This window comes from Scomber scombrus, chromosome 17, assembly GCF_963691925.1.
Source record: "Scomber scombrus chromosome 17, fScoSco1.1, whole genome shotgun sequence".
Taxonomy (NCBI): Eukaryota; Metazoa; Chordata; class Actinopteri; order Scombriformes; family Scombridae; genus Scomber; species Scomber scombrus.
In genome coordinates this window covers 9834564-9860000 of record NC_084986.1, presented here as the reverse complement: position 1 = coordinate 9860000, position 25437 = coordinate 9834564, and the positions used below count along the sequence as shown (strand labels likewise).

The following is a 25437-nucleotide window of genomic DNA, read 5'->3' as shown; positions in this document are numbered from 1 at the left end:
AACGTGTTTCATGTATGTGAAGTTTACATTCATTAATGTATTTGTTCAATTGTTATTTTCTTATTTACCATTATTTATCATGAAATGATTGCGCACAGATCCTCTCTTAACAATTAGGCATTATTTGGATAAACTGACAACTTATTGGTAATCTAAGTGGTTACTTTCTCGTCTTAAATATTGCTGAATCACAGCTTAATCCTGCTGTGTTGCTGTTGTTTGGTGCAAAATGCATTCAGGGATACTTAGCTCCGGCCTTTTTCTGCCACCTTCAGCCAACCAATGGTGTAACTTCATCACTCAGCTACTCAGTCAGTCAGTCATGGACAATTGCGGCTGTAGGGCTGGCCCTGCTGTTGTAGTCCAGCCAAAAAAGTCTCCATCATAGAAAGCACAGTTCCAGACCCACTTTAATTGGAACGGCAGGCCAGTCAATCCTTTGTGAAAATCTAAAACCTGTCTACAGCTCACAATATAATTGTGATACAGCTCTGAATATAATGTGTGATTGACAGATTGCTCCTGGAATAAAAACACAATCTCAAAACAATACATATGTCAATCCAGGTCCTACCATCTGATTACTCAGTCATTCAGCAGAAATTTCAGCATTTAGACACTCAATGGAGCCTTCTACACTTTAAAAAGCGTACAAGGCATCAGGTGCAAAAAAACAAAAACAAAACAGCATTAAACTAATAAATTACAAAAAAGAATCCTTTTAAATATGGAGACCTTATGCTGCAGTATTTTACATGCTCACCCTTGCCCTAATCCTGCCATCCTCTGTATTACACTAAGCCTTGCTTACGATAAGACAATACCGATATCAGAATTGGGCATTGTCAGCATTATAACTCTTCCTGTCTGGCTATCAAAAGCTTCCCTCCCTTCCCCACCTTTCAAACATCCTTGGGCAGCACAGCTTGAAGTCGCACACACGCACGCACGCACGCACGCACAGTAATGCTCAATCATTCTAGTGCAACTCTCCAGGCTCATTTCTTTCTGGCAGAAATGTAAGCCGTTTACAATAATATATATAGTTATCTGCCCTCCACAGTAATAAAGAACAGACATTAAAATCCAGAGAAAAGGATCACCACCCAACCTTCTCCATTGTGTACACTTAACACGCAGCAACTACAACACACAGTGATATGTTGGGAATGAATAGACTCCGACACAGAATGAATCTTCAAAGACACTAACACTGATGTCAGCTCATCTGCACCCTAAAACAATAAATGGAAGCAAGAAGCATCATGGATGATTTTACATTCATTTCACGCTTGGTGCCACAATGATCCAAGAGGCATCTGTGCCCACAAAATGGCAGCTTATGCTCAGTGCTTATTCTCTTAGGGCTTTGCATACTTTGCATGGATTTTATTAGTGAGTACCACAAGGTGTCAGAGTGTGCAGCTGAAGATTGCTTTTGCACGGTCGCTGAGAAGGAGCTTGGACAGAATCAGTGTCCAGGTCTAATGGCTGCTAACATCACCGCCATCTCAGTTTCAGGCAATGTACTTTGTTTTCTGCTGTTGACCACAAGTATGTTCTAATTTTAGCCTGTAGGAGGCTTAAGAAATATTCCATCCACAGAAAAATGTGCCATTTATCACCTGAAGTCTGTACCAGATGCTGTTAAGTGTTTGCTGTAAATCCAGTATAAACTGAATTGTTGAATTTATGATGACTTGTAGAGAATTTTATTTCAATCATTTTTTGATTAATGTAATCCTATTATTGCAAAGACATGTATTTAAAACATGATTTGAAGAAAAGCCTGTTAAGCATTTCATACATCCAAAACAAGCAGGATCAACTACGGGACAGAAATCAATCACGTTTTTATTTTCAAACTTTTAAGATATGAGATGAAGGCGGAGGAAAAGTGGAAAGAATTTTGAGGATGGGACAGGGTGAAAGGAGCAGAAAACAGAGGTACAGAAAAGGGGGACTGGGAGGAGAAATGGAAATGTAACCTTTCCAGGACTTTGAGGGTATTTACAGGTCACTTGGGTTGAAAGAGCAGCTTGCAAAACACAAAACACATTGGATTAAGGCTAAACTTCTTTCCTCAGCAATAGTAGTGGGTCCTACATCATTGAAACAGAGAAGGCACAGAAAATAAAATAAAGTTAACACAACTAACTTCAACAGTGCTTTCACAAAAAAGTGTCCTCCTATTAATCCATTTCCTTGTGCACTGTGACCATCACGTCAAAGGCTGTGTGTCTGTTCTTCTTTTGTCCTGAGCAAAAATGCTGGCCATCCTTTTATGCAGTAACTACTTCAGCCTGAAGTAAAAAGGAAGCAGGGGTGTTTATTATGACTTTAAATATCCCATCAAGGTCTTGTGATGGATTGACATTGGCAATGGGGAGAGAGGAGCTGTCTGTTTACTGTGATGTGAAATGCAAGGCAGGGGAGCGGCAAGACACAGCAGTGTTCCATCTACATGAATGCAGCCTGGTGGCTGTTGCCTTGGGCATGCTATTGAGTGACGCAGAGGACACATTATGCAGCGCCTGCATCGTTATTCTTTTCTTCCGCAAACAGTCTACAGTTGAATAAGGACAATCTTGTCAGCTACTAGTGGAAAAACACTGGTGAACCAAGCCAAAAAAAAAGGAGATTGATTATCAACCTTTGGATAAACCTTTCTCAGACATAAATATTTAGTTAAGCTGACTGCTGCTGACTGTTACGGAAAAAGGCAGCTAATTCAAGCAAACAAGAAGTCATAAGTGAATGAGATAAACTGAGGGGACTCAATTATGAATGAAAGTAAGGCACTCTATATGAACCGGATCCTTGTGGTGCTGCACCATGAATGAACTCAGGGCTGTGGCCCAAGTAATGGGCCTTGGGTTTTCAGCTCTCCTTGTAAGTGGCAGAAGAGAGGGAGGAGGTAGAGAGTGACTCACTGTAAGGAAGAGGAAGCACAGAAACCATAACAGTGCTATCCTTGTAAGCTAATGGAGCCCACATCCTCATTCCTGTTTTTTTGTGCATTAAAAGCAGCAAGGTTTCCTATCTTCCTGTCCCTGACTGACCTGGTAGTGGCAGCAGCTGCCCAAGCAATCTAGATTTCAACAACGGGGCTTACCCCCAGCCACTGCTTTTTACACCTGTTTCAGAAATATCCTTGGCTTTCAAAAAGCTTTTTGCGTAACTTCCTCCACAGTTTCAAATGATGCATCTCATCCCTTCCACCACTCTGTTATATCTGAATGTCACAGGCAATTCTCAGCTCTAGGCAAACTGAATAGAGGGATGGACGGAGGGAGGAAAAGGTGGCCCAGATATAAGCCCTATAGAACTGTAGATACCAAACCAGCTCCAGATAGGCTTCCCCCTGCAGGTAATGATCTAGGATAACTTTAACCTTCGACTGTCCTAACCTTTAACAAAAGGAGGAAAGGAAAGTCAACACCCTCGAAATGACCCGGCAGCATCGGGTGCAATTTCATGAAGTGATTATTTCTTCAGTATTTACACAGAAATTGCCATCTCCCCCACCAGATGCAGCACGATTCAGTTGCGAGGGTTGTGTCGTATCTCAAACCCTGACTCTGTGATCAATTAGCGTAATAGCTGCCTTGCTGAGGTGCTCCAGGTGAGAACTGGCTGCCGATGTCACAAATTAATCACCTGAGTTAGTTTAATTAATTAAGTCTCTGGTGGAAGCTGATAATGACTCTCCCAAGAGCTTCCAAATTGGTGGTCCGCAACTGTGACATTTGGCTTTGTAGATAAAGACTGCAGCAAAAAGTAGCATATAAGACGCCTACTGTCAGAGAAGAAGTCTGGTTTACACGCCTGATAAATAAGCTGAATAAGAGAATACTAATTTATCATTTCTAATAGTAAATCATTATCAAGAAATATATTGAGAAATGTAGATTAGTTCGCTTTTAATGGCTTCACATAATTACAAATATATGAATGAGTAGTTATGATTAGTTAATGAGCAATACATTAATCAATACTGCATATAACCTAAATACTTGTAGCTCTAATAAATATGCAATGATCATATACACAGACATCAGTTTATCAAGTACTCCTGTGCAATATGTAATCCAATTAAATACCAAGGCAGTAAATCACACATTTGTGGATCTTTTTAAGTTCAGTTTTTGCTGACAGGGTTTCAGGGATGTTGAATAAGCTCTACAGCAATTAAGGCTGTAGTTAGTAACTGTGATTTACTGCACCACATTATACTGAAATGTGTTTAATATTTTCTACATCTCCACCCCTTAACTGAAGAATAAATCTTTGAAAAACTGGATCCGGCCTGATTTAACAGTCTACCATCGAAGCTGAGACAATGTAATCTTGACTATTATTCTGGGGGAAAATTAGGTCTAAATATCCTCTCCCTACTATACAGCTGTTTTTTAGGATAAAATAGCAATGAGCTCAAGACTTCAGACATGCCCAGAGTCTTACAATATTTATGATGGCCAACAGAGGCCCTCATCTCTCAAGAGGGGACCATCTCCCCTGGAGAAGGAATGGTTTTCCCACACAGCAGGGGTCCTATTAAGGGTGCTCACATGAGAGACAAGCACCACCTTGTGTTGGACATCTGAACTACAGACCATCTAAACTTTGGCTAAAGACAGACAGACCATTAATATTGTTTTTATGGAAAGGTTTCCTGCTGTTTTGATGATGAAACATTGCTTCAGCCTACACAATTAAATCATGCCACATCTTTTCCATGAAGGAAGATGGAGTATGAGACAGAAAATGCATCATCTGTGAATGCAGAGCACAGACAATGAGAAGACATTGGTGATTTTATTTTCAGTCAGAGCATATGTTACTACACATGTCAGACACATTATGTACGTGTCTGCTGTAAGCGCCTCTCTTAACCCATCTCATTCTGTACATTTTGTCCAGGTGGAAGCTGGGGGGCTTCTTTTTTTAATGTGGGTAAAACCTGCTTACATCTGATTCGTTCAGGTAACAACCTCATTAGTTTGCCCCCTGCCCATACCCAGCCCTCCCTTCACCCTTAGGCACCTGCCGTTTGCCACAGGTGGGCATGTAATTGCTCTGTGGCGTGGTCATGTTCTGAGTGGTTAGGATAGAGCAGCCTGCTAATGAGGCCGCTCACTGTGTTGCTTATCAACTGCTGAGAAATGTATGTGTATGGCATTGCGTGTGAGCAGACAGGTGTGCATCACATACATCTGGTATGCTGTTGTAATACAACACAGCTGCTTACTGCGATGACGGATAAAGGAAAAAACAAGAGAGAAAGAAAGAAAGAGTCAAAGTTTGAGGGTGTGTAAGTCAAACTGTGGGGTAGAAGGGTACATGGGATAAGTCTGTTTAAGTCCTGTATTTGACCTTAAGTTATTTTAACTGCTTTGTTTTTTTCAAGCAATTGTATGCATTATCATTATTTTTTATATTTTTTTATTATTTCACCATTTCACTACCCAGTTGTTTTGATAACACTTTTACTAAAACAATTATTTAGCAACCTGTGGTTTGTGTATAGTATACATTTCCTAATTGGGCAGTGGACTCTACTATGGAGCACTACTATCATGTAACCTGAACGTGGGTGTGTGATGGAAGACACACATTAGCATGATCACTGTGTAGTTTTTTATTAATCCCTCTGTATGGGTTGTGCAGACTTTGTGCAGTTGTGCGTTTGAAAACTCACTAGTGGTGCACTGTTTGTCAGTGGCCTCGCCCTGAGTGCTGCTCCTGGCCTGCTCCTCTCCTGCAGCGTGATGCTTTCTGGTTGCCACAGCACCCGGCGCTGCCGTCAGCTGAGTTGGCATCTGGTGGTCTGCAGTTACCACAGAGGATCAGTTACCAACCACAGACAATACTCTGTGCATGAATGTGTGTGTGTGTGTGTGTGTGTGTGTGTGTGTGTGTGTGTGTGTGTGTGTGTGTGTGTGTGTGTGTGTGTGTGTGTGTGTGTGTGTGTGTGTGTGGCCGTAAATGTGAAAACAATTTGAAACATACTGTTGACAGGAAGACTGTATGTGTATGGATATGTGTATGAACTCAAAATGACAAGGAAGATTCTTGGACAGACAATGATAAAAATGTGAGCTGACAGGCAAAGATAACCAAAGGGTTATAATATGTGGAGCGGCGGACCAGCACATGTCAATCAGCACAAATCTTACAACATAAAATAGAAAAATATAACTTGCAGATGTGACTGAGGACATGAATGCAAGCTCCTTCTCACACGGAGCAATAAGCAACATGCTCATATGTGTCCTTGTCTCTTAGTTCACTGGCTATTAGTTTCACTGAGAGCTTGAGTGTGACAGGAATGAAAACAGAGGTGGAGAGTTAAGACATATAAACCCCTGAAAATTAGACATTTCAGCTGGACATCAAGTAATATTAATGGGGTTTTTTTGGCCAAATTTATCAGAGCTCCATATTGTCATGGGGGAAAATTATCCCCAGATGAACTGAAGGTTTTGAACACTGCTACAACTGGACATCATGCAGTGCTGGGCTAATTGATAGCTTTATAGCTGAACCTTGACTGGAAGATGAAATATTTACTATGCTGTATTCCTCCTCTCAGGCAGTTGACTTCTGCTCCTGCAATATTAATTTAGCATCCTGTGCTTTTAGTTGCTAAAAGAGGAAATCAAAAGCAACAGAGTGACTTCTGAAAATTGCTTCCTCTTTGATAAGTTTCCCGCTTGACATAGAAGAGTCAGGCCTCTGTGGCTCAAGTCAGAAGTCAATAGGCCCTCAGGGGGTAGGGCTGTGCATACTGTAGATAGGGTTTTTTTTTAAAGAAATCTGGTCTTCTTATGCAGTTTCTTCAATATACTTATAAGCTTTAAAATACTTCCAAAAAATTAAACCAAAAACAAATCAGCTCAGACTAGAAGAAAATTGGGCCACGTACTGTATGTGACAGTCTCATCTCTTTAAAGATAAAAGGATGTTTCATGGGGAGGAAATGCTAGAGGCCATGCCAGATCCTAAAGTTTTGTGCATAACATTTGCACACATGCTTGCACATGTACATACACACACAAAGCCTTGTTATATCTTGGCAAGTGCCCAGACCTACAGTACCTCAATTGTGATAAGACATAAATAAATAAATTTAGTGACTAGTATATTTACACACCATTTTATATGGGTAAGCGGGAGCCCTGGTTGAAAGAGTACCGTGTTAAGTATAAGGAAATGTTTTAATTAAGCTATTCCCATGTGGGCAAGCATAGCAACAGGAATATTTGCATATGATTACATGCCTTTGTGCGCCAATATTTGACGACTTCCATAAAATCCAATACTTAAGAGCTTAAGTGTATCATTTAACTACATCTTAAATGTGTGTTTTTTATGTGCATGAACATAATTTAGATTTACCCAAAGTCCACTCAAAACTGCTTGAGGCTGTTTGGTGAGCGTACAGATTCAGAACACCAGGCAGACAGCTAGCACAGAAGGTACTGTCTGGAACACTGGAGCCTCAGGCATCACTTCTTTCTGCGCCACATACTCTGCACTAAAAACTGCCTGCTCCATCAAGTACTACTAAGCTACCCTACAGATTTTTCTTCCCCTAAAAGCAAGTTTTCATTCTCCAATCTATCAAAGCATTTCTGTACAACAGAGAGGGGAGAGATCGCAAGCCAGGAACAACATAGCAGTCATGGACTGGCTAGGGCTCATCATTCAAGTGAATGAGTATTCTACCAAAATGTTTGTATATTAAAATAAACAACTCGTGGTGTGTTATTTGGCTTCTATAGTAGTCTCCTGAACCAATAACATAATGAAAAAAACAAGTATTTATCAAGTGATCACAGTTATTAAAATGTATAATCTTGTAAAACTGTATTTTTCATAAGCAGCAAACTGCTAATTTAGGCCTGCTCATTTTTCCATGTTTTGTAAGCATTATTTCCATTTTGCTTAATTAAAATGATGTTCTTACCCCTCTTCCTGCGCGCCTCCTTTATGTCTTCACACATGCGATCAAACTCAGGATCCAGCTCGGCAGCAAATATAGCATGGGCCGTGTCCTTTAAACTGCATGCTCGGTGCCTGATCACCTTGTCTGAGAATGAAGGAGAGAACAAAACAACAGTAGTGTCACAAGTTGTGAAACTGTGGTTGTATGTATGGACATGTGAGTGCATGCATCTTCAAGAATATACCCTCCTGATCATCAGGACTTGATCAGGACTGTAGATTACAGTTCAATGTTACATGCTCTCCGTACCCTATCATTTACGTAGAGCAAAGCATCAAAAGGCAGCCCCCTCCCCTTATTTCACTGTACCTGTGAGAAAAGGGTTTGTAACATTTTCTCACAGTTTGAATAAAAGGAGAGAGCTGGCTTTGGTGAGAAATGTTAGCAGGCAGAACTCAGACATGCCGGGAGGTTGTGATTTCACCATTTCACCCATTAAAGATAAAGGTCTGCACAAGCAGACACATTTTACAAATAATATGAGTCTCTCTGGAACAGGGAGCCTTGCCTCAAACTCTTACTGAGCCTTCAATAACATTACTATTAAAACCAGGCAAAGATAATTCTGATTGCATTTCTTATCGCCCCATCTCTCTTTTAAGTACAGACTATAAAACTCTAGCTAAAGCATTAGCCCTGCAGGTTTAATCGGTCATGCCAAACATTATATAACCAGACCAAAACGGGTTTATGAAAAAACAAACGCTCCTCCTCCAATATTTATCGCCTTCTCAATATTCTTTTCTCTCCAGCATCCACTGAGACACCAGAAGTGGTGGTCTCTTTGAGCCCGCTTTTATTTACTGTCTTGATCAAACCTTCATCTATCGTGCTTAAATGTGCCAGTTTTAATCAAGGAAATTACACGTTAAAATTGTTTATTTCTGATCTGACCATCCCCAAGACAATCAAACTGCAACAGATTTGGATTTTTTTCAGGTTATAAGTTGAATGAATGCTTTCCTGTACACAATCTATCCCTTCAGATCCCCGGTAAGTAATTCCAATTTAAGATACCTAAAAGCAATTTCAAGAAGTTAGGTGTGAATATCCGTCGACAATTATCCAACCTTTACAAAAACAATTTCCTCCTCTTAATTGACAAGCTTAAATTGGACCTGGAAAGGTGGGCTAATTTGCATAAAACCATTGCTGGGAGGGTAAACTGCATTAAAATGAATGTGCTTCTGCGCTTCTTGTATCTTTTCAATGGCTGCCAGTCTTTTTACCCAAATCCTTTTTTTGTACAATAAACAAATTTCCTCTTTTCTGTGAAAAGGCAGGATGAGGAGACTTTTTACAAAAGCATAGATCTGTAAGTGGATTGGCACTAATTATTGGGCAGCCAGTTGAGACTCTGAATCCAGGACCCAACATTAAATTGCTGTGAATTTAAAACCAAATCCTGTCCTTCTACTTCCATTTTGGCTTTGCTAAACTGTCCATGAGACTAACCCAATTTTCATGCAACCAAATTTCTCTTTCTCCCTCCTGGCATTGATGCAGCCTTTTCTCTATGGCAGAGGTCGGGCCTTGTCAGTCTAAGAGTCTTTCACATTGACAATGTCTTCCGTAGCTTCAGTGAACTGTCTAAAAATTGTAACCTCCCAAAATCCTTCACGTTCATTGTATTTCATTGTTCCCTATCAAACATAATCTGAAATATTTTTTAAATGCATATGTAAACACACACATTTATAACTCTTATGCCTGCTTTCCCTTAGATGTACCACAATATCATTAAATCCTCCTTTTTCCCTGCCTCCATGCAGGGACGGAACTGAAGAGGCAGACTAAAAGCAAAGCCACTGTAAACAGGTCGTCTCTCATTACGGGAGGCAGAGAGAGAACAGTTCAGGCAGAGAGTGACAGAGGGGTAACAATCTGGCAGCTTCTCCTTTTTCTAATTGGAGGATTGCTGCCTAATTGCGATGGGAGCCATTTTTGTGTGCGTCTCTGTGTGTGTGTGTGTGTGCATGCACTTTACTTTTGACTGTGTGCACTACCAAGTCCATTATAAGGGCAGAAATGTCTGTCAGTGGAAAAGGTGTCAAAGGCCAGGTGGGATGGCGAGAGCTCATCAGCACCCTTATGGGCCCTGTCTAACCTCCCCATCTACAACAGACAGGAATGCACTGACATACAACACTGTTGCGTACGTGTTCCCTCATAGTCAAAGGCTTGTTATCACCATTTCCCCTCAAGCAACAAAGAAGTATTCGTGACACGGAGCCACATTGTGGAGTACAGAGATACCAGGCTTTTTAACATAATAAAGTAATTATTTAGCAAGGTGGGGAGAGAAGGACAGGGAAGCAAACATGATTGTACATGGAGGACAGTATGATAAAGATTGCATGAAGGACAAGGAGAAATAGACCACTGAGGGATAATGAGGTTTTTTTCCCAGCACTTTGTGAGGTGGTGTAAAACTGCCCCAGCAGCATAATTGTGCAGGGTCTAGGCCATATTCCCTGGGCCAGGCACTGGGTGAGCAGGCAAGAGGCTTCGTTAGTCTTCTTTATTAAACTGCCTAATTGCATTTTTCCCCTTTAGTGTATCATTTGTAGACCCTGCATTCCAACAAATGACCCAAGCCCCTGCCTGCAAAGACAGAGATATGATTTATTCATTTGGGCTGGAAGAGAATTGCTTTCCATTAGTATCAGGCGGCTATATCCTTGTGAGGGAATGAAACAGCTAAACACACAAGGCGAGAATTAAAATGGTCACATAAATTGAATGGTCCCGAAGCAGGCCTACTGTATGTAGCTTTCAATTAACATCATAGTGTTGCTGTTAAGGATTTGATTCCAGTAGAAAGTACTTTTTTCTTCTGTGCAATAAGCTCTTACGTTTTCTCTTTTTTTCCCCTGTTATTCTTTTAAATTCATTCTCATGGGCTTCTTCCTGTCATCTAAGCAAGTGCCCCATTTAAAACTGTATAAATAAGTCCAATTCATTTCTAAGCTTCTGCAACAAGCCTCTTTGATCGATTGGGTGTGCATGTGTGTTTTTATGTGTTCCAGCACTCATTATGAAGCCCATTTTTGGCTTTGGAAAAGGTGCTGAAACAGTAAGGAGGGTTGAGGCAAAAATCAGTTCAAATTGCAAGACAAGAGACACAATTAAATTTTCATGCATATGCAGCCATCCTCAGCTGCAGAGCATGAATTACACTGTGGAAATGGTATTTTCAGTCGGGCCTGTATGCACTTTATTTCATTTGAATTTCCAAATTGAAGAAAAGCGTTCTTTCGTGATTTTACTGCCTAGAGACCCTCTTCAAAAGTCATTAGGCTTTAAATCTAATTACTTTTTACTCACACAATGACGGCCTAATGGAACACAACAATAACTACAGAAACACATTGTAATACTTGTTTGGAAAGTCGGATGCAGACTTACTATGACAGGACTGTTAAATGTCATCACAAAGATGTGAACATATGAAAGGTTGTTAATTGATATTCAGGGTCATTTATGAGGCCACTATTATGGTTGGGTTTGGGATTGAAGGAATTCCATGACATTTTGTGAAATTCACTTGTTTGTTTTATTACCAGGGTTTGAATGGGAAGATACAGTACAAGGACATTGATTCAATATCTGTGCGTTAATAAAGTAATGGTTCTGTAATGTGTTTAGACGACTGTTGAACAGAAATGTTAACTGTTTTAAAATTATTCCTTTTTTTTTTTTTTTACATGGGGCAGAGTGGTGCTGTCATTAAGTTTCTTTAGATGAAGATGCAGGTCTGTTTAATTGCAAACATGTGAATAGCGCAGATTTTTAAAATATATTTCATTCATATATTGCATGTGCATTAATGTACTGAACAGTGCTCTCAATGTGCAAGTGTGTATTATTCATGAGCATGTCAGTGTCCTTTTTACCTCCAGGGTCCTTGTCAGGATTGTATTCTAAGGCGTTACTGCAGATAAGGTCGATGTCCACCAGGAAGTCCTTCACTGTCAGGTACTTGTGGGTGTCAATCTTGGTCATGACAGTGGACAGGTCCATGGGCTGGCGAATCACCTCCAGGTAGTCTGACACCTGACACACAAGCACACAGTACAGGGAACATGTTCCAGCAGGATCCTTGTATTTTACAGGGCATATGTCAATTGGACAATCTCTTAAAAACCTAAACCTATCAGTGAGATAGCAAGGTGCAGGTCTCCGATGATTTGAATGAATGTTTTACCTCATCAATGTCAACTGGCTTGCTGAAGATGTTGAAACGTTTGTCAGTGGCCAGGCGCTTGGTCACGTCCCTGAGAAAGAGCCTGAGCTCACGTAGTGTGTTTTCCTCCTGTTCAGCCAGGCGGCGCTGTTCCTCTGCTGACAGGACTCTGGGGCCCGGAGCCTCCGCCACAGGTAGTAACTCTTCACACCTTTCTGTTGGAAGAGAAGCAAAAAAGTTGAGAAGCACAGACAAAGTTTTAACACAACTTCCATCTATAGCCAAGACCTAAAAACTTAACATCAAGAGTTTTAGAGGATAAATAAAAAATCCTTGTGCGTATGCCCCTGGCTAGAAAATAATACACAAACGGCCTCAGCTACAAGCAAAATCACTACAACCAACTATGCAAAAGAACACACAGCTAGCACATTGGTTAGAAATTAACAACTAGACAGTCCCTCCTCAAACCTGATCCATGACCTTTTACTTTTAAATCCATACCAGACAGAGACCAAGTAATACTTACCCCAGGAAAAAAAGAAGAAGCATGTTTTAAGATTTGTACAGCTGAAGAAAATAATACAGCTAAGCTCCTTCACAGACACATGTTTTGAAATACACTAAGGAATAGCCTCTAGCCAGTGACAGAGTGATGAAGCAAGGCAAGCAGATATCCTCTCCTCCTATACCTCCGCAGCAGTCCTAGCCCAAGGCATCTGCCGACATCATTAGGAAGGCTCCACTGCACCTTGGGCCACTTCACTCACTAGCAGCAATTTAAACCCTGATTCTAATAATGGCTAATAGCGGCCGTGCCCTCTCATAGCAATTCCTCTCTCTGCTTTTCTGCTGGCCTCTCTACTGGAAGCCGGGCTGCCGTCCTAGTCAAGCAGGGACCCCTGAAGAGCATCAGGTGAGTAAAGCGGGGGACCCCTGCCTTGCATCAATGAAGAATCAGCCAATGAACTCTGGGCACAATTTCCATTTGAAAGCCTGCGTTGACAGTTCTCTCAAACTGAACTGGAACGGGGTGGGTGGGTGGGTGGGGGGGCTCGGGGGAGCACTGAGGGAAAATGGCAGGGGGTAGTTTGAGGGGTGGATCAAGATGTGATGGGGGGGGATAGAGATGTCAAGGAAAATACAGGCTTCACACTGGGCCAATCTTAGTCTTGTGTGTGCAGTACCCTATATCTTACATCTCCATGTTTCTATTCTCAATCTTAAATCAAGTAAAATTATTCTTAACATGTCAAACATACTGCAGTGAGCAAATGTGAACGAGTTATGCGCACACACTCACACACATCAAATAACATCTGATCCCCTGCCTTTGACTAGATCCAAAAAGTACTGCGGGAACAAAGAAAAGAAGCACATGCAGACAACACTGCCCTCTAGGACTGACAGCTTAGATGAGTCATAACCATCTAAGCCTGCATGTGTATGCATACTGTAAGGGGATAAAGTAAATACCTGTATTCCTGAAGCGTGGTGGAGCCCTGGCTGCTTGGACCAGCAGCAGGTTAGAGAAGAAGTTCCTCCTGTCCTCTTCTCCTGCAGGGCACAGCGTTACTACCTCCCCATAGCTCCTCTGGAACATACTTCTCACCTGAATTAAAAACAGTCAGGACGCAATGAGAAATTAGTCACAAATACCACATATTGCTGTCTTATAATTAAATGCGTTTTTGTAAAAGAACCAGCATTTCAAAGTGTATATGTATGAAAATACCTGAATTAGTTTTCATGAATTATTATAATAAAGAGACCTGTAAGTTGTATTTTTTCCAGCAAAATGGATGTGGTTTAATATACTTCTTTCATTTCTTAATTTCACTTCCCTATAAAATAAATCAAAATTTGAGAATACTACATTTCAGTTCAATTCCTTTTCATTTCGCACACCCACTGTAGCCAACTGATTACTCAAATTTAGGTTTGCCACACACTGAAAATGAGGACAATGATGAATAGTAGAATATTGAGTAGGCAGTGTGCTGCTGATGTGCTTGTTTTAATCCACCACTACAAGACGCTAAAACATGAGCGGCATAGCGGAAACTAAGTGTTATTAGATGTTCAAGATTTAAAGAAGAGAGAACATTTAATATGTACAAATTATATTTATCCAGTGTCTTATACACATCAGTAATAAAACACAGCCCTTAAACTGGCCTATTTTCTGAATTATAATAGACTAATAATTGAAAATTCTGCCATTTATCGACACCAGTCATTTTTATGGTCAAATCAATAACTGGGAGCAATACCATGAGTGAAACAGCCAAATGCCAAAGCAAGGGGTTGAATTATTTGATAAATGAAAATACAGTGTAGGCAGACAAAAACATGAACATTCATTTCTGGCAGATGCTACATCGATACTTGGTGTGTGTGTGTGTGTGTGTGTGTGTGTGTGTGTGTGTGTGTGTGTGTGTGTGTGTGTGTGTGTGTGTGTGTGTGTGTGTGTGTGTGTGTGTGTTTGTGTGTGTGTGTGGGGGGGGGGGGGCTTCAAAGTTCCCAGTTCGATTCCACAATGGAGCTCAAGGCCGCTCCCGAAGGGAAACCCCGTTGCAGACTAAGCACCTACTTTCCACTTTATATCCCCCCCATCTGTCTTTGCCATCGATCCTCTCCCTTATCTGTGACATGTTTGTTCTCCATTTCTCTCTGCATTGCCTTCTGTTCTCTTTCTTTCCCACTCTGGGTTTTTTTCTCTCCTCTCCTCAGATGAGTGGAAAAAAGGAGGAATGGAGTAAAAATGGGGAAAGCAGCAGGGGAGCCACAGATAGTCTAAGTATATGTAGCACACAGTAGGTAATGATTCTCAGTATTTTTCATCATGATAAAGGCTGCAGGGGTGTTGGCACAGTGAGGAATAGCAGAAATGTGTTGATAGATGAATGGATGGAAGAAGAGAGGGGGATAGAAGAGAGGGCTGAGATGTACAAAGAAAATGAGGGATGTCTGGCTGCAGCGTCTCTAAAACAAAACTGGACACCTGATCTGTGGGCATAATGAATTCTTAATTGTAGAGATTGACTTAAAAGTAAAACTAAAATCATTGCTATCAGGGCGCCTAACTCTGCCCCGCTGCTACACGCCGGTCTCAATTTTTTAAGAGAGAAAAAAAAAGCCTCATGCAGGAATAAAATGCTTCAAGAGTAAAACACATCTTGAGTGAATACATTTTCATGTGATCTACATAAAAGCAACCATAGCTGAGAAACCTTACTGAATTATTATTGTCTAAAGATGGTATTCAATGCTCTCCCATTAGAAGGGATCACACAAAAAAGTGCTGTCAGCATTCTGCAACACACAAAGCATGTGGAAAATGCTGATAATCAAACCTGGACAATAAGGTAAAGTGCTTCTGGTGACAATTGAGTGAGGGGATGATGGGGCGCGACAGATTTATGTGGCGTCCTCCTCAGTGATGCGGACGCTGTACTGGACTGTGGTGGTGAAGAGGGAGTTGAGCCTACAGACAAAACTATTGATTAATCAGTCAATCTACATTCCAACCCTCATCTCTGATCATCTTTGGGTAGTGAGCCACAAAAGTGCGTGTTTTGTTGGGCTCAACTTAAAAATAGGGTGGTGCTCAGACAGTCTAAAAGAGTTTGGAGTAGGACTCCAGATCTTGACCCAGTGTGCGATTCATCATGGCAGTGCCCCGCTGCTGAATTAACAACACTTCACAAAAAAAAAAAACTACAAACATAATTCTTCCCTGGTTCAATACTCCACAACGGACAAACTGGAAGCCTTGGAACAGTGTATTGACGAGTGTTTCGACCAACTTGGCACAATGGGTAAAAAAGAAAAGAGAAAAAAAAGAGATCAACAAAAGAGCTCTGCACCTTCTGCCAAACGCCCTCATTCACCCACCACATTCACAGACTCACACGCCCACCCACACAGAGACTTCTAAAGGTTTTCCTGAGGTTAGTGACATACTCTTATCCGTAGACCAAAAACTGACTGCTCTGGATGTAAGGAATTCCCTCGTTGAACTGCTATACAAAAGAATTTCAGAGGTTAAAACACAGATTGGAGATCAGCCAGAAACAGATCCTCACCTTTACCAAAGAGAACAAACAGATAAAAAAAAAAATAATAATCCATCCAAAGTCTCACTGAGGAAATAGCAGCTGTATCCAGAGATGACAAACAATTGAAAGAAACCGTGCTAAATCTGCAAGTGCATTGAATGTGAGAGAACTTCATTTTTTCTGGTAACCCAGAGCCTTTAGGACACTCTTCCTCTGATCCCAAAAGAAAGATTTCTTGACCACTAAACGGGCAAGACCAATAATCACCAAATTTGATGATTGAGCACATTTTGGCATGAACGGTCAGTTTTCTTGTGAATTTCTAGAGAAATGAGAAAGTCTTTTCTCTATTGGGAAAAAAGTGGTCATCTCAGTTGATTAACTGTACGCTGGACAACTCCTCCGTGACAATAAACTGACACCTTGGCTATTCCAAAGTGTGCAACTAGTCACAAGAAACATATAAATGAACACTGCATAGTCTCAAAGCTCCTCAAGCCACTACCTTATTTTGCTTGTTATCCCAAATGCAATTAATATTGTATACACTTCCAAATTATCAATATGCACATAGGAACTGTTAAGCACTTGTATTTTTATACCTTACATATTTTATGTATTTAATGTATTTTAAGAATGATTTTATGGAGTTATGTAATTTATGTCTATTGTATATCTGTTATTGGTGAGCCAAAGACAATTTTCCACCATCGTGGACAATAAAGTTTTATTCTATTCTATCAACAAAGTAGTAATTATGTCTATGTTTCACATTTCCACTTTTCTTTTGTTTCTTTCTCCTGTTAACCCCCACCCCTCCATACACACACTCCTGGCTCTCAATCACACAACACTAATACATATCCATACACAGACAAATATCAATGTGTTCACTTTGTACACATGTATACCTTTGTGTTCATTAGCCATCACTTAAATTTGTCAACTGGAACAAAAAATTGAGGTTATGAACGTCACCCAAATGCACATGGAAACACGCCCATTACAAGAAACTCATTTAACTGGCTCAAGAAGCATAGTTTTAAAAATCATCTCAATTACCCAACATCTTTCGAGACAATTACAATTCAAGGGAAAGAGAAGTGTCCATCTTTTATAATAATAATAATAAAATCCAATTCACCCATAACACTAAAATCTCAGATTCAGAAGGATAATTTGTCATTATTATTATCTCTATTCATAACAATCTCTTCCATAACTTCCACAAACTCTTCTCTCTACTCAACAACCTGACTTAAAATCTGTAGTAGACCCGATAATAGAAAGATCAAGTACTGCAGGTAATATTAGATCTTCCCAATCCACGGTAGTTTAAGCAATATATGGAGGACTATGGCCTCTGTGATAGTTGGAGGTTTAACCACAAAGATGAAAGAGAATACTCCTACTTTTTCTCAAGTACATCATTCATCCTCCAGAATTGATTTTTTTTTTAACTAGCTATTCCCACCACTCAAAAACACAAATTCATTTGAGCACTATAAGCGAACAAGCACCAGTTTGATTTAAGCTCAACAGAAACCAACCACCAGATGGATGTTAAACACATCTCTGATAAAGGACCAGATTTAAACTGTTTCTTAAAGAGAGAGAAGGCATCCTTCATGGAAATAAATTATTCTCCTCTCCGATACTTCTTGGGGAAATTGGCAAAGCTGTATTAAGGGGCAGGATCATTTCATGCTCATCCTATAAAAAGAAGGAAGACACAGAATCAGAGTTTAAATTGGAAGGAAAAATAAAAAGAACTTGAAATCACAAGCCACCGATCCCATGCTACAAATTAAGAAAACAAACTGGAACTGAACAAGCTCATGTAGAAAAAAAATCCAATTTCTCATTAGAGAGGCTCAGACACAACACATTTAAATATAATAAGTAAAAACCTAGCAAATCTAATTGAACAAAAACAAATAAAAAACAACCATTACAGTTTTAAAAGGACTACGCAAGGAAGCTTCGCCACAATTTTAAAGATATAAATGATGTATTCAGGAACTTCTAAAAAAAAAACTCAAGAATTTTACAGTGCACTCAATGGCATGCCCAATAGCAAAGCACCTGGATAGGGCGGCTTCCCTCGTGACTTCTACACAACATTTTTGGACAAAATGTTAATAAGAATGAGAGCAGAACTTACAATCACCTCCAAAATACTACCAACTATGAACACAACAATGATCACCCAAAGAACGTCAAAAAAGTCTTGCCATTTCTCATACATTCCAATCAGGCAGGTTTTTATTAAAGTTATACAGTCACCTACTAACACTGGCAACCTATACAGCCTAATACAGCTTTCAAATCACCAAAAATCAACAACACCTTATTTCTACCATTTGATGCAGAAAACGCATTTGACAGAGCTAAAGTTAATTGGGAATTCTGATTTGCCTCCTTAAAAAAAAAAGTGGTTCAGAGAATCATTATTCATTGGATAAGTGCACTATACACATCACCAATGACCACGGTCACTATCAAGGGGTTTATTTCACTCTACATAACGAGACTAGGCAAGGATGTCCTCTCTTTCAATCCCTCTTTGCTATATTCATTGGCACTCTAGCAGCTGCAATACACCAAAATGGCAACATCAAAAAAGGTATTCAGACATCCGCTACAGAACACAGAATTATACTTTTCACAGGAGATTTGTTATTACTCCTTCACGACCTTCATTCATCCCTGCAAGAATGCTTCATGGTTATAAAATCTTTCTCAGAGCGCTCCAGATACTTTGTGAATTGGTTAAAATCCACCATCATATACTACTTGGTATGAATGAAAGGGATGTGGCAGCTATGGCATCACCTTATCACCTCCCAACAGGCAATATTAAATATTTAGGGGTTCAATATATCCTCAAAGCTGTCAGAGCAGTACCATCTATATTTTACACCACTACTCAAATCTCTACAAGATGACTTAAACTGCTAGACCAATCCACCAATTACCTTTTCTGGAAGAACAGCAACAATCAAAATGACAATCTTATCAAAACATCAGCTATTTATATTCATTGATCCCTACTTGTCACAACACTTCCTGGTTCAAATCCCTAAACTCAGCTATCTTCAAAAAATGTTAACAAAAAACTAGATAAAACTCTCAACTTTACAAAAAAAAAAATCTCAGGTAGACGCCCCAAACTTCTGTCCAATCAGCAAAAATATCTTGTAAAACCCTCCAAAATTGATTACTTCGTTAGAAACGGAGCTGGCATTATGCAATGACGTACATTCATCAGCCAAACCATCAAACAGCATTACATAATATAACAATAGCTTCAACTCTGTCTTGGTGCTTAGTGGCAAGCTTCAAATCACAAACTCCATATTCGTACCATCCCTCCGCTCACCAATTTGGAAAGCCAGACTTCTCTATCAGTAAAAAAACAACATTAAATTTCACTGCGTGGAATGATTAATAGATTACACATCATTTCATTCAAGATTTTACCTTTGTTGATTTTCAACATCTAATCCAGTGAGTACAGTTTCTTAATTACATGCAATTAAAATCAACCATCCTATCAAAACTCAACACAACTCTGAGCAGTGTAACTCATCCAACTCCAAAAATCTTCAAAAATCTTATCAGGCATTTATATAATTCTCAGCATTTCAGACACCCTCAATATCTCTCCAAGTCTGTAAGTGGAAATGACACTTCTCAATTAGTACCAATGCTGGCTCCTGGACCCAAATCTGCAAAAATAACTTCAACGAGAGCAATAACTCAAATTTACAACTCATGCAGAAAAGGTTATTCATAGAATACACTACACTAGTGAGAAATTACCCAAAATAGGATTTAATGAGTCAGACAGATGCACACGCTGCTCACAAAACACAGCTGACACTTACTCGCATGCCTCTTGGCACTGCTCACCAGTCAGGCACTTTTGGAGTTACAGAGACGATATTTTTAAACTGGAAATCAGAAAATAACCTAGACATCATACAGTGAGAATAAACTTCTAATAGATCATTTACACTGAAACTCCTCCGCTCTTTTTTAAAAACATTACTCATTTATAAATTCAATTTCATTTTTTGCATACTCATTTATGGTTTGTTTTTTTTAATATGCTATTTATCCCTTCATCCCAACCATATCTGATGTATATCTGATTTAAGGGACCACCTCGGATTGGGATCTGGTGACTGTGGGGGCTTGAGAAGGTTGGGGGACTGGACTAATTCAGGAAAGCTTGAAGTCAGAGGATCTGTTCTCTGTTAAACCCCCTTCAGAATAGAAAGCTGCACCTCAAACACAAACACTCCTACCTAACCACATGTGTATTACAATAAGGAAATCTAAGCCAAACTTCATGCCTTTTTTTCCTATTTTTTATTTTTTTTTTATTTTTTTTAAAATTGTATTTGTTTGTATCTTTGCTTTTTTATAGCTGTTCTTTTTTTTTTGGTTTGTTTGAATCTACTTCTCCCTCTTGTCCTATGCTGTGTCATATATTATGGGGTTTTTGTTGTTTTTCATGTTTGTCACTTGTATTGGACTATAGACAAATATATATATATTTTTTTTTTTAAAAAGGAGTTTGGAGTAGAACCACAAGTCATTTGCATTAAAAGGAGTCAGTTGAGGCGAATCAGGCTGTTCAAGGCAGACCCATAACATGCTGGAATCCCCCAAAAAGAGCTGGAGGATGTGACCAGGGAGAGGGATGTATGGTATATCTTGATTAGCCTACTGCCAAGGCGACCAAAACCCAGAAACGTGGCGAAGGATTGCACAAAGACAGGAAGGAAGGAGTGCAGGAAGGCAAAGAGACAGGAAGAAAGGCGGTATGGTAAAGTGATTTTGCTGCTAATTAGTGCACACCCTGCCACACTATCACTAACTGATGTTACCAGTTATTTTATTTAAAAGGGTACTGCTTGAAGAAATACTTTTGGAGACATACTGTACATGACACACAAAAGCTGGATGTGCACTTGAAAGTCATTAATGGGGTCAGTATACCTCAAACAAAGCGTCAGATTGTCAAACAATTATTTCCATTCTCTGCACAACTGCATTCAACATGTGTTGTGTGTACCAACAAATGCAACACAATAAACGTCTTTGAGGTAAGGCTGTCCAAGGGCCTGCACATTTGACATTTCATCCATCTCTGTGGTGGTCTTTTCAGCCCACCTTTAAGTATGACAGCTCAGAACAACTATAAACACTTCTGCCTAGTTCTTTTCTAACACAACCTGGCCTTACATGTATTATACGTAACAATTATTGTACTTAATAGATGCCATCAAGGCACAAAACTATGATTAAGGTAGAAATCCCAGAAACACCCAACCCAGCGCTCTAAGACTTCATCCTATCAAAAAAAGTTGACTGTATTTGGTAAAGTGTAGCTCTACTAAAGCCAGGTAGACATTTTTCACACTTAAAACTTTTCTTAATGCTTAGAAAAACATGTTAAATACCAGTAATACAAGAATATGCTGCAAAAGCAACATAAAGTAAAGAGGTTTAGATACTGATGATACTGTGATGGCAAATGTGTTGTTTGGTACGGTGTATAACTGTCCCTTAGCACTGAGACCAGATTCCTGATGCATTGATAATTGTATCCTTACGGTTAAACTGTGCTGCCAGCATTCACATTCAACATGCAGTTCATGCCATTACAAAGCACTTACAAGAGCCTCATAACACACATCACAAAAAAGTGTTGGAATACTAAATGTAATGAACTGTTGGGATGCCATTTCTCGCTCTCTAAATGCAGTTTCTTCACCCTAACAATCACATGTTCTAGCAATTTCTATCGGTCCTCCGCTGAAAAAGAAAGTCAATCTATGCAGGGGGAACGGCTGTTAAGGGAGGAAGGGAGGCTATGTAGTTGGACCCAAGCCTGTAGTGTCAGTTTTGGCTAGGGAGGGATGCTCCCTGCTCCCTGCTGAGCTTTGGAGCTGAGACAGCAGCTGTCACTGTGTTCTCCGTGCCAGAGAGAGAAACAACACTCTCAGAGATAGCCAAATCACTTAAAGCGCCGTAGACTGCAGCATGGCCATGCCTAAAACTGAAATCCAAAACTCCTCAAACCTTTACATGAATGAAGCCCTTGGGACACTTTTGTGACAGGGGATAGGGAATCTCATTTGAAAAAACAAACAGTTCTAACAAATAGGTCAAATAATTACATGGTTAAAATAGACAAAACTGCATAGCATCCAAAGCACAAATCTATTCTTTCAGCAGACAGTCTGCTAATCTTGCCCTCTCTGAAAAATCTGGGGCACTGTATCAGTGGGACCAACTTCCATACAGGGCTTGTAGTTAGTTAGTTAGTTATAACTGCATCACATAGACAAGACGAAGTAAAAACCTAGCATATATAGATAGATATACTTTATTCACTCCCATAGGGGAAATTCATGTATCCAATAGCTCATACATATACACAAAAAAAACAAAAAATATATATACAAAAAACCAAATATGGCTGCAACGTGTATGAAACACCTGAGGGCTTTTAATTTTAATACAGTGGATACAGAAAGTAGCTACACGTTGTGACATCAAGCTGAGGCAAGTGATGAAGTTTCACCATTGGTCAGCCGAAGGCGGACGAATCACTCAGTCGACCAATGAAGTTTAGTCAGTGACTCACTAACTCAGTCAATCATGGACATCGCGTTTATAGGGCTGATCCCTGCAGTCCAGCCAAAAATCACTAGCAGCAATGGCAGCTGTTACACATTTGTGTCTGTTCTCCACATAGCTTCTATGTGTTGGCTTAACATCACAATTACATTAACTTGATCAAATCTAATACCACAATTATTTACTTATTTCTGACTTTTAGCTGGAGAACCTCTACCATGTGGGAGCCACTTATTATATTCATCTTAGTATAAAAAATCACATAAGAAGAGACTTGAAATTTGCTTGAGATAAGTAATCCACCACAATTAATAAGTTATGTCATTGTTTGTAGTAGAGCCAGAAGCATGGATTTATTTAAAAGCTCTGGGAGATTGGTGCTTTCATGTAATCGTGGGAAGCTTTGACATAGAAAACTTTGGCAGCCAAATAACCAGCATTGACTCATTAGGAATAACCAAAAAGCAGCCATTACCAAAACTAACTGCTTAACTTAAATTTATTTGAAGCTCCTAGTGTGGCCAAAAGATTAAACACATTAAAAATTACGATTATATTACAATTAATTTACAGGGCAGCCAGTCCACTAAAGCATGGTGCAGCTGATAATTAATTTAAAAGTGAGAATGTCATAGATGTGAATCTTTTTCTTAGAGTAAATGAAGCAAAAACTGGGCAATTGTCCAACACAAGGGTTGGGCAATAATGTTCATCTTTCTGTCTACAAGTTATCATTAAATATATAAAAAAGTGTTTATCATCGCTAATGTGGGAACAGAGCAGAAAAAGGCAGAGAATGTCATGATGACTTGCTTCTAAATATGTTGATAAAATGAGTAAAGAAAGGGATTTTTCACTATACAATTATAAATTTAAAAAAGTAAAGAATACTGATTTATAAGTGCAATTAAGTAATCCCTATACAAAATAGCAGCATGATATACTCAAATGGGGAAGAGCACACAAGGAGAAAGCCAGCATAGAATAAGTAGATGCTTGATAATAGACATCAATCGATTAATCAGCTTGGCTGTAGATCTGCTGCTATTAAGCCTAAAGCATGCCGTCTTTTTTTTGCTAGCAAGCACTGTTGTTAGAATTTGGCTAGATATGGCAGCCAGAGACTCAGGCCAACTTTGGGCTGTATTATAACTTGCAATTTCTTTATTTACGCACTTTACAACCACAATGAAACAGTATATGTTGTTTACAGCCTGCCAGCATATTTTCTGTGCTGCTAAAACCCACTAGCTTTGTACTGACTACTGCAAAGTACATCAACAATGGAGGAAGTTCTTCTTCTTTTGTTTCAAAACTCTCTCACCTTACTCAAAGGCACAACCTGGTGGCAGAAGCCGTGAAACACATCCACAAACATTAATGCTGCATGAAGTTCAAGTGGACAAGCAGACCATTTCCTCCATTATAATATTAGTTTTATCAACTTGAACAAATGACTTGGAGGGAACAAATAGTTTAGTTTGATGTATTTATTTATTTTAAAGTCTTAATAAAGTTTAAGACAGTGTTTAACACACAGGAGGGCAGGGTGGGAGGTGGTCGATATTGGCTGATATTGCTTTTTTCCTGCTCCTAGCCTTTAAAAATCCACTATTGGCCGACTTCTACTTGATACCCTCATGCTGTGTTCATATTGACTTGAGCACACCATTTGTCCAATTATGTGTTTCCAAATTTTCCAGATTACACGGCTCACTGACCAAGAAAAAGCTAATTCAAAGAAAAACTAATTGACAGTCCCACACAGTTTCAGCCACTTTTCAGCTATCTTGTACGCAATGAATTGCTACCTTATGACAATAGGGTTGAATGGTCTATGGGGTGTGATTGCTTCCATTTTCAAACTTAATCTCTTTACACAGCATGCAAATATGCAACAATAATGCTGGAGTTAAATTAAGTTAAAAAAAAGCCTTCGAGGGATGCAGGGGACTGCAGGGAACTGTCAACCATACAGGCGGAATAGATTCAACCGAGGATAGAGAACAATATAGAAAGACGGTAACAAGTAAAAATGGCCATAAAAAAAAAAAAAAAAAAAAGGATGTTGCAAATAGAACGTGAAGAATTGCAGAGGTTAAAAAAAAACCTAAATGGATGCAACAGCCCAGGTGCCTCTGTCATAATGAGTCAAGTACAGGGCAAGAATCATCCTGAGAGTCTCTCTAGCCTTGGAGTGTAGCCAGGGTTGAGGCCATGCCAAAGCAGCAGCCACACACACACACACACACACACACACACACACACACACACACACACACACACACACACACACACACACACACACACACACACACACACACACACACACACACACACACACACACACACACACACACACACACACACACACACACACACACACACACACACACACACACACACACACACACACACACACACACACACACACACACACACACACACACACACACACACACACACAGAAAAAAACGTGCACAGTCTGCACAGGCATATTGATATGGTGTGTGTGTCCTGGG

General features: G+C 39.7%; 1 protein-coding gene across 1 annotated transcript in view; it reads right to left on the bottom strand.

Moving 5' to 3' along the window:
* atad2b (ATPase family AAA domain containing 2B) overlaps window positions 1-25437 on the bottom strand; it is a 78491-nt gene that overhangs the window by 37644 nt on the left and 15410 nt on the right. Inside the window, exons 20-24 of the mRNA XM_062437087.1 lie at window positions 13674-13809; window positions 12219-12412; window positions 11908-12067; window positions 7973-8095; window positions 5702-5830 (exon numbers count right to left, since the gene is read on the bottom strand). Coding sequence (XP_062293071.1) covers window positions 5702-5830; window positions 7973-8095; window positions 11908-12067; window positions 12219-12412; window positions 13674-13809 — 742 coding nt within the window. The remainder of the gene's footprint in view (window positions 1-5701; window positions 5831-7972; window positions 8096-11907; window positions 12068-12218; window positions 12413-13673; window positions 13810-25437) is intronic.